Genomic DNA, 12,820 nt, shown 5'->3' with positions numbered 1-12,820 from the left:
CCTTCTGATTTCAGGGAAAGATGGTGGATAAATTGTCTTACTCAGGCCGTTTACAATTGAAAAAAATTATGCTTATGGGGTGGCTCTCCCGTAGGCACCAATACCAAAGATATTGTGCCATTACGATAGCAGCCGGATCTGGTTAGTTCATTGACTAACCAGAAAAAATGAGGGAGTGGGATGCCTAGCTTCCTCTTCAGTCTCTGGTTTCATTTTGGGGATTGTTCCTGTATGTCATTACTACTATCTACAATGTTGTTCATTTGACTTCAGTTTTAGCTAGCTAATAACATAATCAATCACTACTACTGACTGGTAGTGTAGTGATATCATTTTGTGTAATTTTAGTAAAGTTTTGTGTGTCAATGTATCTACTAGCTATACCAGTGTGTCCCAGATGCAACTCAAACGCTGACCCCTAGTCCCTACACCCTATACACTTGTGGTAGTTGTAAAGGTTCTAATTAGTTGCAATATGATGAAACTTCCACCTAACCTATCAGGACAAGGTGGAGCTATTTCAATATTGTTTGCACTTGTCAAATCTTCTCAGATCTCCACTGGAGCATAGGAGTCCATTTGGGATTTCGCCCTAGTCCCTGGAGCAAATGCAGTTAACTTTGTTGTAATAAAATATTACAACAAACTTGCAGTCAGTAAACGTATCACTAAATCTGACTTTAAAGGGAGCTCTGTGTCGCATGTAAATTCAATGCAAACCATAAGCACAGCATGCCTTTGGGGCTACTCCACTGTCTGCAGAACTCCTCCTTTTCCCTCAGAGGCTACTTTTGCTTTTATATCCCACGGCCGTGGTGTTGTCTACATGACTTATGACCCATTTACACCACCAGACAGACCACCTGCTGGTAATTTAGTGGGTCAATCCTGTTAGATGCTCTGTGTGATTGGTGCTACCTACGCACTGAAATCCTACCCGGCATATCTAACAATATCAGTTGATTTATTTAGGCACTGGAAACCTGTTAGTCACATTGTGACATGATGATATTACAGACAATCCGCTGTTGCTGTGCAGGTTCTTAGAATACGACAACATACAATTCCGTATAGTGCAGTGAATTCGGCACAATCTGCATCTTCAAGTAGGATGGTAGTACTGAACCATTAGATTGTCAGGAAATAATGTGAGTTTGAAATAGGATGCTTTTGGGTGGTTTAGGGGCTGTTTCTGTAAAAGTCTTTCATCCTCTAGCCACAGAGCTAGTCTTCAAGACCAATTTTTTTTCACAGTTCTCCCAACTCAGAATAGGTTAGCTGTAGTATCTAAAGAAACAGCATTATCTAACTTCCTCTGTATTTATTTGTTTTTGTCTAACAGCAATGAACAATGACCATAGTTGACAGATCTTCAGAGAAATCTGACCACGAGTCAGTCGGGTGCAAGCGCTCCGGATCGCTGACCTTCCCCGGCGGCGACGGGAACGGGATGGACGGCGGGTGCTCCAGCTGGGGGGCGGGGGGTCCCTCATCCTCCGACACCCCCAGGGTGAAGACCGGGGGCTGCATGGGCCCAACCCCTGGAGCCACTGTCTACAGCAGCAGTGCTGCCATCACCGCAGACAGGCCCAAGGAGCAAGGTGAGGAGGGTTGATGTGCTCAATTCTGAAGTATTTTGACGCTAACAGATAGGGATGGGGCGTTTCCATCAAAGGACGCATGAGCACCAATGTGAAGTTCATAGCAGCATATCAAATTGAGTGTCAAATGAAGACCAAGTCTATATTTTTTTGGAAATGAAGGCATTGCTGCATCTTTCAACCATTTTCCACCTTAAAAGGCATAAGTAAAGGCTTTGATTTCTGGATAAACAGATGGAAAAGGGGTCTTTTAGTTTTTCTGGTAGATGTTTTCTATCATAAATCCATCAAAACACAATGTTGACAAACTAATGTCAACAATTGTATTTAGTAATTTAAATTGTTTACCTTCTGTAAGTTTAAGAAATATTGCCTTGTTGGTTTTTGGAAACAGAATTACATCTTTAAAGGTGCTACACATGAGATTTTTAATTGTTGCATTGTAATTTCAGAAAATTTCCATAATAAATATATATATATATATAGAGATAGCACTAATAGTGGAATGCTAGTGTTTCACAGTATTACTTACCCACCAGTTTTGTGATTGGCTGGGATATCCGCCTATTGATTTCTCCCGCCAGAGTGGCATCTGTTGTCAAACTGGGAAAGTTGTTTTAGTGTTTGCAGAGGTTGCATGGCCTGTATCCAGTGCGCGCTTTATGCACATGTACAAAACATTAGGAATACCTTCTTAATATTGAGTTTAGAGGTCGACCGATTAATCGGAGTGGCCGATTTAATTAGGGCCGGTTTTCATAACAACCGGAAATCTGTATTTTTGGACACCGATTTTGCCTCTTTTTAAAAAATATTTTTAACTAGGCATGTCAGTTAAGAACACATTCTTATTTTCAATGACGGCCTAGGAACGGTGGATTAACTGCCTCGTTCAGGGGCAGAACGACAGATTTTTACCTTGTCAGCTTGGGGGATTCAATCTTGCAACCTTACAGTTAACTAGTCCAACGCAATAATGACCGTTGCACTCCACGGAGACTGCCTGTTACGCGAATGCAGTAAGCCAAGGTAAGTTGCTAGCTAGCATTAAACTTATCTTATAAAAACAATCAATCATAATCACTAGTTAACTACACATGGTTGATGATATTACTAGATATGATCTAGCGTGTCCTGCGTTGCATATAATCTGACTGACCATACAAGTATCTGACTGTGCGGTGGTAGGCAGAAGCAGGTGCGTAAACATTCATTCAAACAGCACTTTCGTGCTTTTTGCCAGCAGTTCTTTGTTGTGCGTCAAGCGTTGCTCTGTTTATGACTTCAAGCCTATCAACTCCCGAGATGAGGCTGGTGTAACCGAAGTGAAATGGCTGGCTAGTTAGCGCGCGCTAATAGCGTTTCAAACGTTGCTCGCTCTGAGTCTTGGGGTGGTTGTTTCCCTTGCTCTGCATGGGTAACGCAGCTTTGAGGGTGGCTTTTGTCGTTGTGTTCCTGGTTTGAGCCCAGGGAGGAGCGAGGAGAGGGACGGAAGCTATACTGTTACACTGGCAATACTAAAGTGCCTATAAGAACATCCAATAGTCAAAGGTTAATGAAATACAAATGGTATAGGGAAATAGTCCTATAATTCCTATAATAACTACAACCTAAAACTTCTTACCTGGGAATATTGAAGCCTCATGTTAAAAGGAACCACCAGCTTTCATATGTTCTCATGTTCTGAGCAAGGAACTTCAGCTTTCTTACATAGCACATATTGCACTTTTACTTTCTTCTCCAACACTTTGTTTTTGCATTATTTAAACCAAATTGAACATGTTTCATTATTTATTTGAGGCTAAATTGATTTTATTGATGTATTATACTAAGGTAAAATAAGTGTTCATTCAGTATTGTTGTAATTGTCATTATTACAAATCGTTTTTTTAAATCGGACGATTTATCGGTATCGGCTTTTTTGGTCCCCCAGTAATCGGTATCGGCATTGAAAAATCATAATCGGTCGACCTCTAATTGAGTTGCATCCCCCCCTTTACCCTCAGAACATCCTCTATTCATTGGGGCATGGATTCTACACGGTGTCAAATGCGATCCATAGGGATGCTGGCCCATCTTGACTCCAATATATCCCACAGTTGTCAAGTTGGCTTGGTGTCCTTTGGGTGGTGGACCATTCTTGATACACACGGGAAAACTGTTGAGCATGAAAAACCCAGCAGCGTTGAAGTTCTTGACACAAACCGGTGCACCTGGCCCGTACTACCATATCCCTTTCAAAGGCACTTAAATATTTTGTCCTGCCTAATTACCCTCTGAATGGCACACATACACAATCGTTGTCTCAAGGCTTAAAAATCATTTTAAAACCTATCTGGTATAAGAGTACCACCTCAATAACAGCCAGTGAAATTGCAGGGCGCCGAATTCAAAACAAAAATCCAATAATTAAAATTCCTCAAACATACAAGTATTATACACAATTTTGAAGATAAACTTATTGTAAATCCAACCACAGTGTCTGATTTCAAAAAGGCTTTACTGTGAAAGCACACCATGCGATTATGTTAGGTCAGCACCAAGTCACAGAAAACCATACAGCCATTTTCTAGCCAAGGAGAGGGTTCACAAGTCAGAAATAGCGATTTAAATGAACCACTAACCTTTGATCATCAGATGGCACTCATAGGACTTCATGTTACACAATACATGTATGTTTTGTTCGATAAAGTTCATATTGATATCCAAAAATATCAGTTTACATTGGCGCGTTATGTAATACTCATCATAAACAATGATAAACAATACAAGTGTTAAACATACGAATAAAGAAACTTCTCCTTAATGCAACCGCTGTGTCAGATTTCAAAAAGGCTTTACTGTGAAAGCACACTTTGTGATTATGTTAGGTCAGCACCTAGCCACGGAAACTCATACAGCCATTTTCCAGCCAAGGAGTGTCACAAAAGTCAGAAATAACATTAAACGTTATCACTTACCTTTGATCTTCTTCTGGTGGTACTTCCAGGTCTCCATGTTAGACAATACATGTTCGATAATGTCCCTCTTTATGACAAAAAGCCTCCTTTTTGTTTGTGTGTTTTGTCCAGTAATCCGAATGCTCAAGGCATGTGCACTAAGTCCAGACAAAAAGTACAATAAAGGTTAGAAACATGCCAACCTTCCGGTTGTTTTTGTCATAAATAATATTTAAACCGGACAAAAGCTTCGTCAATAGAAAAAGAGAAACAAGAAAGGCGCGTTCCCGATCAGGCGCATGGCTGAAAATGTCTGGAAATTTCCACTGGCCACATGTAGAAGAAGACATAGAGCTCGTGAACTGGGACCTAAGTCTTTGTATGGTGGATAGGCTTTCAATAGAAAAACAGCCTTTCAAAATAATAGTAATTCCTGGTTGGATTTTCCTCAGGTGTTCCCTGCCTTATCAGTTCTGTTATACTCAGACATTATTTTAACAGTTTTGGAGACTTTAGTAGATTTGGATAGAAAACACTAATTATATGCATATCCTATCTTCTGGGCCTGAGGCAGGTTATTAGGGACACACTTTTCATGCAAAATTCTGAATGCTGCCCCCTACCCTAGTGAGGTTAACCTGTCGCCTCCCCTTTATCTGCACTGATTTGAAGTGGAAGCCTAGCGGTGAAGAGTGTTGGGCTAGGTCGCTGGTTCGACTCATCGAGCCAACAAGGTGAAAAATATGTCGATGTGCCCTTGAGCATGGCACTCAACCCTAATTGCGCCTGTGAGTCGCTCTTATCCAGCGCATCTGGCCTCCCGGGTGGCGCAGTGGTTAAGGGCGCTGTACTGCAGCGCCAGCTGTGCCATCAGAGACTGGGTTCGCGCCCAGGCTCTGTCGTAACCGGCCGCGACCGGGAGGTCCGTGGGGCGACACACAATTGGCCTAGCGTCGTCCGGGTTAGGGAAGGCTTGGTCGGTAGGGATGTCCTTGTCTCATCGCGCACCAGCGACTCCTGTGTCGGGCCGGGCACAGTGCGCGCTAACCAAGGTTGCCAGGTGCACGGTGTTTCCTCTGACACATTGGTGCGGCTGGATTCCGGGTTGGATGCGCGCTGTGTTAAGAAGCAGTGCGCCTAGGTTGGGTTGTGTATCGGAGGACGCATGACTTTCAACCTTCGTCTCTCCCGAGCCCGTACTTGAGTTGTAGCGATGAGACAAGATAGTAGCTACTATAACAATTGGACACCACAAAATTGGTTTAACAAGCTACATCAATAAGGGATCATAGCCTTCACCTGGTCAGTCTGTCATGGAAAGGACAGGTGTCCTTAATGTTTTGTACACTTGGATGTGACCAGCTTTTTGCCTGTTTCACTAATCCAGCTCGGGGTAGGTCGCTTTCTTTCCAGTGTCTTTACAGCGAAGGGCAAGGGTTGCCTAGCAGTGTGCGTGCTCACTCCACCAGTGGTGTGGCGGCTGCTTGGGCATTGTTCAGGGGCATGATGATTGGTGATATCTGTGCTGCAGCGAGTTGGTGTTCTGTTTTGAGGTTTTATTGCTTGGACGTAACTGTTCCCAGTGTGGCAGCGCACAGGTTGTGCATTTATCTGAGTTACCACAATTCCCTGTGGGTTTGGAACTTGGGCTGCCTTGGGGTGCAGCAGTGTGTAAAGCGCGCATTAGCAAGGTTACCACCGTTATCTGTGGTTTTGAGCCTTGGCAGCGCGCGAGTAACAGGTTTTAGCCTCGGCTTGCCCTGGTTCATTGACTATAGTCAATGCTATGCAGTGCGCGTGTGCTCTTTTACAAAGTCACGACAGGTGTTCTGTTTTGTACTTGCGGTTGTACGCGTTCTGACATTTCCAGGCTTGCACAGTAAGTATTGTTCTTGGAACCTTTTTTGGTCTATGGACTTGAGCTGCAGTGGCAGCGTGTCAGTATCCATAGCCAAATTACAGCAGGTTTTGGTTACCTATATGAGACTTGACAGTTCAGGCCTCATGAGGCTCTCTGACAGTTCAGGCTTCTCAGATAAGTATTAGGGGAAAAGGGTGTCTTCTGTAAACCCTTTTTGGTGCCTGTGGAACTTGTGTGTGCTTGGGCTGCTGAGGGCCTCCTAGTTTTTGGTATCTTCTGAGCAGGCTTGTGATTCTAAGTCCCCATAGTATGTTATACTGAGTGACCGACTGAAAGGGAATATACAGTTGTGAAAATAACTACTGTTCCCTGAAGGAGGAACCGAGGTATAACATATGTTGGCCCTATGCCGTCAGGCATAGGAGCGGAACTGATTGCAAGTCCTAGTATTATAGCCAGGACGGCAGGGCTTCCGAGGGCGTGCTTGGCATTCATTGGCTCGTTGAATGTGGTTTCTTCTTTTTTTCGGGTGAATGTGATTGGCCGTTGACTCTCCATACTATGTTATACCTCGTTCCCTCCTTCAGTGAACAGTAGTTATATTCATAGCTGTACATTTGTTAAACTTTCAAATCAATGTTTGTGGTTTGGCATACATTTTAAAGTTGAAAAAAAACTGAGTCAAAGCGTAATTCCATTACTGTGGTATTGCCCAGTATCTTTGGTTGCAGGGCTCCAAATGCATAAAATTACAGAAGGAAAGGACCTTAATTCATTGGAAAATAGTATTGAAAATGTAATTCATGCCCGATTGTAATGAATGAAATCTTTCAAGACTATATTCCAAACAGGGAGTGCTGAGTTGAGTAGTGGTTTCCCAGATCTCTTCTCCATAAGTGACTGCCTTAACCGGTTCCCCTACATGTTTCTATTATACTGGCCCAGTTATGTAACCATATTGCGATTTTGAGGGGTGTAAATAGCCGGATGTACCCTGAACAATAGATCCTGTGGCGCCACATGTTATGTCACTAAACAAGAAACACAGCATCTCTCTGCTGTCCCCACCCATCCATCAAATATGCCTAGCTTTCAATTCAAAGAAATTGATTGTCAATTTGAAAGTGCCTTCAAGTTGGAAGCAGTAAAAAAAATGTATTCCCACTGATTTATCTACCAGGCAACGCTGTATTGCATTATTGCAACAAGAAAATAACAGACATCTGTGATTTTGAGGCTGCTTTCACACAGTTGTGCAATCTGGAAGACATTTGTAATATGTATTTTACCGTTGGTTTCCCTTTCCCCTCCGCAGTGGTGCTGACCAGTGGGGACGGCATCGCCTTGCCCCAGAAGGTGCTGTTCCCGGCCGAGCGGCTCAGCCTGAAGTGGAACCAGGTCAACCGCATCGGATCAGGTCTCCAGAACCTGGGCAATACCTGCTTCCTCAACTCGGCTCTGCAGTGTCTCACCTACACTGCTCCCCTCAGTAACTACATGCTGTCCCGGGAGCACTCTAAAACGTGTATGTAGATAATAGAACCAGGGGCTCTTTTGTTTATATTACATTTTCATAATGCAAAGCAGGAGAAGGTTAGAAAGAGAAACAAAAGTAATATTTAGACAAAGAAGAGCGCTTCAAATTGATCAAAGTGTATGTTGATTCTTTGCTTAAAGGCCCAGTGCAGTCAAGTTTTTCCTGTGTTTTATATACATTTCCACACTATGCACTTGGAATAATACTGTGAAATTATGATAATGCTCTGTTTGAAAAGACTGCCTGAAATTTCAGCCTGTTTTTGTGTGATGTAGTTTTTACCTGCCTAGTGACATAACCTGGTGGTAAATTAGTTAACAGACCAATAAGAGTTCTAAACCGCTCTGCCAATAACAGCTAGTTTTCAGTTTCCCCTACGCACTAAGACCACTCCCAGACAGACCTAGCAAAATTATTCCTTGAGAAATCGCTTTTTGCTAAAAAACTTTTTTTTAACCATTTTAAATTGAAAACACAGTAAGATCCCCCCCCCCCCCCCCTGAAATAATTTTTTCCCCAAAAATTATTTGATATTGAGATCAAACTGGCTGCATTAGACCTTTAATGCCTATTTACCCGATTGACCGCCTCTGTGTTGATGTTCAGGTCACGAGCCTGGATTCTGTATGATGTGCACCATGCAGAATCACATCACCCAGGTCTTTGCCAACTCTGGGAACGTCATCAAGCCCATCGGAGTCCTCAATGAGCTCAAACGTGAGTAGTATTTACTTTGGAATCAGAGGGGGAAAGACTTTCGCACAGTGTGGATAGGAATTAGTCTTTGTGCAAACGTGTTGAAAGCCATTACAGCTAACCAACCTGTCAGCAAAATTGTTTTCCATACAAAAATGGAAGGAGAGTTGAGACTGCATCACAGGTGTAGAATTCTGGGAAACCTAGTCAGCAAAATTAGTTTTCCTCCTGAAAATATAGAGTTGATTCTGTAATTTTTAGAGGGAAAACTGACAGTGTCAAAGTCTCTAATTTATTATGTTGCTTCTTCACCTGTCTATACCTCTGTCACACCTGTGCAGGGATTGCAAAGCATTTCCGTTTTGGTAGCCAAGAGGACGCCCATGAGTTCCTGCGGTACACAGTGGATGCTATGCAAAAGTCCTGCCTGCCCGGAAGCAAGTAGGTGTTACACTGAAACTCACATCTCATCTGACCCACATTCACATTTCACTTACAGCACAGAGTGAGACATGATTAATAAATCATGTTTCAGTGACCATCTCCTATACACTAGGGACCCTTAACTGACTTTAGGAAGCCTTCCTCCTATGTAGAGTGGGTATTCTGCCCTCCATCAGGTTGCCTCTACTCTCTGGAATTACTTTTGCTCTATTTCTTCTGCTGTCTTCCTCCTCAAAGGGCTAGGACATTGTGTCCCAATGAGAAATTAAATTAAGGCTATCTTGATTTAAATGATCCTGTGTGTACACATAGCCAGCAATTTCCCTTGAAGCTATTGGGAGTCGCTGATTAGCATCTTTACTGGTTTGACGTTTCCTTTTTCAACAGATTGGACAGGCAAACACAGGCAACCAGTTTCATCCATCAAGTCTTTGGAGGGTATCTAAGGTCCAGAGGTAGGCTTATTAGTGCTTTCTTGAAAAAATAGATATAAACGGTACCAGTCAAATGTTTGGACACACCTACTCATTCAAGTATTTTTCTTTATTTTTATTCTTTTCTACATTGTAGAATAATAGTGAAGACATCAAAACTATGAAAAAACACATGGAATCATTAAGTAACCAAAAAAGTCCAAATGTATTTTATACTTGAGATTCTTCAAAGTTGCCACCCTTTACCTTGATGATAGCTTTGCACACTATTGGCATTCTCTCAACAAGCTTCATGAGGTAGTCACCTGGAATGCATTTCAATTAACAGGTGTGCCATGTTAAAAGTTAATTTGTGGAATTTCTTTCCTTAATGCGTTTGAGCCAATCAGTTATGTTGTGACAAGGTAGGGGTTGCATACAGAAGATTGCCCTATTTGGTAAAATACCAAGTCCATATTATGGCAAGAACAGCTCAAATAAGCAAAGAGAAACGACAGTCCATCATTACTTTAAGACATGAAGGTCAGTCAATGTGGAACATTTCAAGTAAGTTTCTTCAAGTGCAATCACAAACACCATCAATCATTATGATGAAACTGGCTCTCATGAGGTCCGCTACACGAAAGGAAGACCCAGAGTTACCTCTGCTGCAGAGGATAAGTTAATTTTTGTTACCAGCCTCAGAAATCAAATATAAAATACATTTTGATTTGTTTAACTCTTTTTTTTGGTTACTACATGATTCCATATGTGTTATTTCATAGTTTTGATGTCTTCATTATTATTCTACAATGTAGAAAATAGTAAAAATAAAGAAAAACCCTTGAATGAGTAGTTGTGTCCAAACTTTGGACTGGTACTTTGTGTATGTGATATATATGATGCAGATACAAGCATTGCTTGCTCTTTGCGGTATTAGACCAGGTATCTGTAAAGAAACTTTATAAAATACATTTGATTGATATACTTTCTCTGTGTGTGCTGCTGGACACCATTAGAACTTTTTGAAGAGGCAATTATGATTAGATGACTGTCATAGTTGTTAATAGGTACGATTATCTAATAATTGTCTATGCTGTCTTTTTTTACAGTGAAATGTTTAAACTGCAAAGCAGTCTCTGACACGTTTGACCCTTATTTGGATGTCGCTTTGGAAATAAAGGTAACAGTGAAGTACCTTTTTCATGGTGTACAGTGAGGAAACCTGTCAAACCTCTTTCTAAGAATACATCATTGACACGTGTCACCCGTGTTACCTTTCAGACTGCTCCCAGTATCACCAAAGCACTGGAGCAGTTTGTTAAGCCTGAGCAGCTAGATGGAGAGAATGCCTACAAATGCACTAAGTGAGTATATCTGTATTCATTTATTGTTAGTCTCAGCATAGTGCTGCCTAAACCAGTGTTATTGCAACCTTGTGAACTGCGTTTTTAGTTTCATTGGTTTTTATAACCGTTCCAACTGTGTGTGCAGGTGTAAGAAGATGGTTCCAGCCTCTAAGAGATTCACCATCCACCGCAGCTCCAATGTGCTCACCATCTCACTGAAGCGCTTCGCCAACTACAACGGGGGCAAGATCGCTAAGGTAAGTTCAGAGTACGTTATTAGTAACAGAAACATAAACATGGACCACTTCTTTTAAAAACTGTTTTACCAGTCACATTTTTACTGAAATCTTTAATTGGGGAGATATCATCTCACATGGCCTTGCTCTCTCTCCCTTAGGACGTGAGGTATCCTGAGTGCCTGGACCTGCGTCCCTTCATGTCTCAGTCCCACGGGGAGCCCCAGGTCTATGTGCTCTACGCTGTCCTGGTGCACTCTGGCTTCAGCTGCCACGCTGGACACTACTACTGCTACGTCAAGGTAAGCCCCAACATAGACGCAAAACCACTGTTAAGACTGCTCCCGAACACACTCCAATCAATCAATGAGAGAGACTGCTTACAACCTCCAAGCGAATAAGCCTTTTACCACTTCTATGTAAGCCTGATATATTTGATTACATCTGTCTTCTACAGGGGGTTATGGTTACTATGGTGTCCGTGTGACGTACTGTATGTTTGTGGGATGCATGTCTATAATTTCTCTCCTTCTCCCCCCACTTTCTCTCAGGCTAGCAACGGCCAGTGGCACCAGATGAATGACTCCTCTGTATCAGTCAGTGACATCAGATCAGTCCTCAACCAGCAGGCGTACGTCCTCTTCTATATCAGGTGAGTAGCTCGCTCCCATTCACCTTTTGTTTGAATGATGAAAAATATATCTGAGCGTTGAAGCATTACGTGTGTTTCTAAAATGAAGTCTGCTTGACGATGCAATAGTCCTGTGCAGGATTTCCCTTTTAGTGGTTGAGTTTCTCATCTGTGATGGGTGCTGCCTGTTCTTGCCACCAGGTCACCTGATCTGAAGAACGGAGGGGACTACAACCACATGAGTCGGCCCCCTGGACAATCGTCCCCCCGCCCCATCCTCACACCCCGGGTCAACATTGGACCACGACACACCAACACTTGCTTCATAGGACCACAGCTGCCCCCACACATGGCCAAGGTACAGCCTCAACACACACTAGCCTCTGCACAATCTTCTTTTCAAAAGCAACGTGTAATAACTGTCTTTTTTTCCCCCAGAACACCTTTCACATCAATGGGAACGGCTCCCTAAGGGACTTCCCCTCTGGCTCAAAGCCCAGCAGTGGGAGCAGCAGCATGGGCAAGACTAGCTACGGCCTGCTCTCCTCTTCTTCCTCTTCCTCTCATTCTCTAAGCTGTCCTACAGGTATCCCTGACACTGCCAAGCGTCAGAAGCTCTCCTTCTTCATCGGTCAGGGCAAACAGATCCGCCCCTCCTCATCATCCTCCTCTTACGCCCAGCCGTCCTCCTGTTCTTCGTCACAGACTACCTCAGACATGTCCGCGCCCCGGGCTCCTTGCATAAACGGTACACCCTCCGTTAACGGAAACGGTCATGGAGCCTCATTCCTGGTGCCGTATGGCCAGGAGTCATCGGAGGAGTCTGACCAGGAGGGAGGCAGCGGTTTGGAGAACGGCACAACCAAGCCTCACGTTAACGGGAGGAAGGGAGGGGCTGTCTACGGCCCCGTCCCCAGAGTGCTGGCCCTCAAGCCCAACGGCATCAGTAACGGCCAGGCCACCATGCACCATAACGGGTCTGGGACAAACGGCTCCTCCAAACTCAGCCAGATCGGACATCAGAATGGACACCACAAAGTTAATGGCATCAAACAACCGGAGAAGGTACTTCAGTCGAGACACGCACACATATTTAAATACTTTACTTGAATC

At 43.2% G+C, this 12,820-nt stretch overlaps 1 protein-coding gene across 3 annotated transcripts in view; it reads left to right on the top strand.

Moving 5' to 3' along the window:
• LOC110499199 (ubiquitin carboxyl-terminal hydrolase 42) overlaps window positions 1-12,820 on the top strand; it is a 34,091-nt gene that overhangs the window by 16,715 nt on the left and 4,556 nt on the right. For all 3 annotated transcript variants that reach the window (XM_090212120.1, XM_090212121.1, XM_090212122.1), the window contains 12 exons: window positions 1,343-1,601; window positions 7,717-7,926; window positions 8,545-8,655; window positions 8,976-9,075; window positions 9,466-9,533; window positions 10,604-10,674; window positions 10,776-10,858; window positions 10,986-11,097; window positions 11,238-11,378; window positions 11,628-11,728; window positions 11,909-12,065; window positions 12,146-12,772. In XM_090212120.1, coding sequence (XP_090068246.1) covers window positions 1,352-1,601; window positions 7,717-7,926; window positions 8,545-8,655; window positions 8,976-9,075; window positions 9,466-9,533; window positions 10,604-10,674; window positions 10,776-10,858; window positions 10,986-11,097; window positions 11,238-11,378; window positions 11,628-11,728; window positions 11,909-12,065; window positions 12,146-12,772 — 2,031 coding nt within the window. In that variant the 5' untranslated portion in view covers window positions 1,343-1,351. The remainder of the gene's footprint in view (window positions 1-1,342; window positions 1,602-7,716; window positions 7,927-8,544; window positions 8,656-8,975; window positions 9,076-9,465; window positions 9,534-10,603; window positions 10,675-10,775; window positions 10,859-10,985; window positions 11,098-11,237; window positions 11,379-11,627; window positions 11,729-11,908; window positions 12,066-12,145; window positions 12,773-12,820) is intronic.

The sequence above is a fragment of the Oncorhynchus mykiss genome, chromosome 20 (genome assembly GCF_057628025.1).
Source record: "Oncorhynchus mykiss isolate SJ-2025 chromosome 20, ASM5762802v1, whole genome shotgun sequence".
Taxonomy (NCBI): domain Eukaryota; kingdom Metazoa; phylum Chordata; class Actinopteri; order Salmoniformes; family Salmonidae; genus Oncorhynchus; species Oncorhynchus mykiss.
Note: the sequence above shows the minus strand (reverse complement) of the source record. Positions and strands in the feature narration are given on the sequence as shown.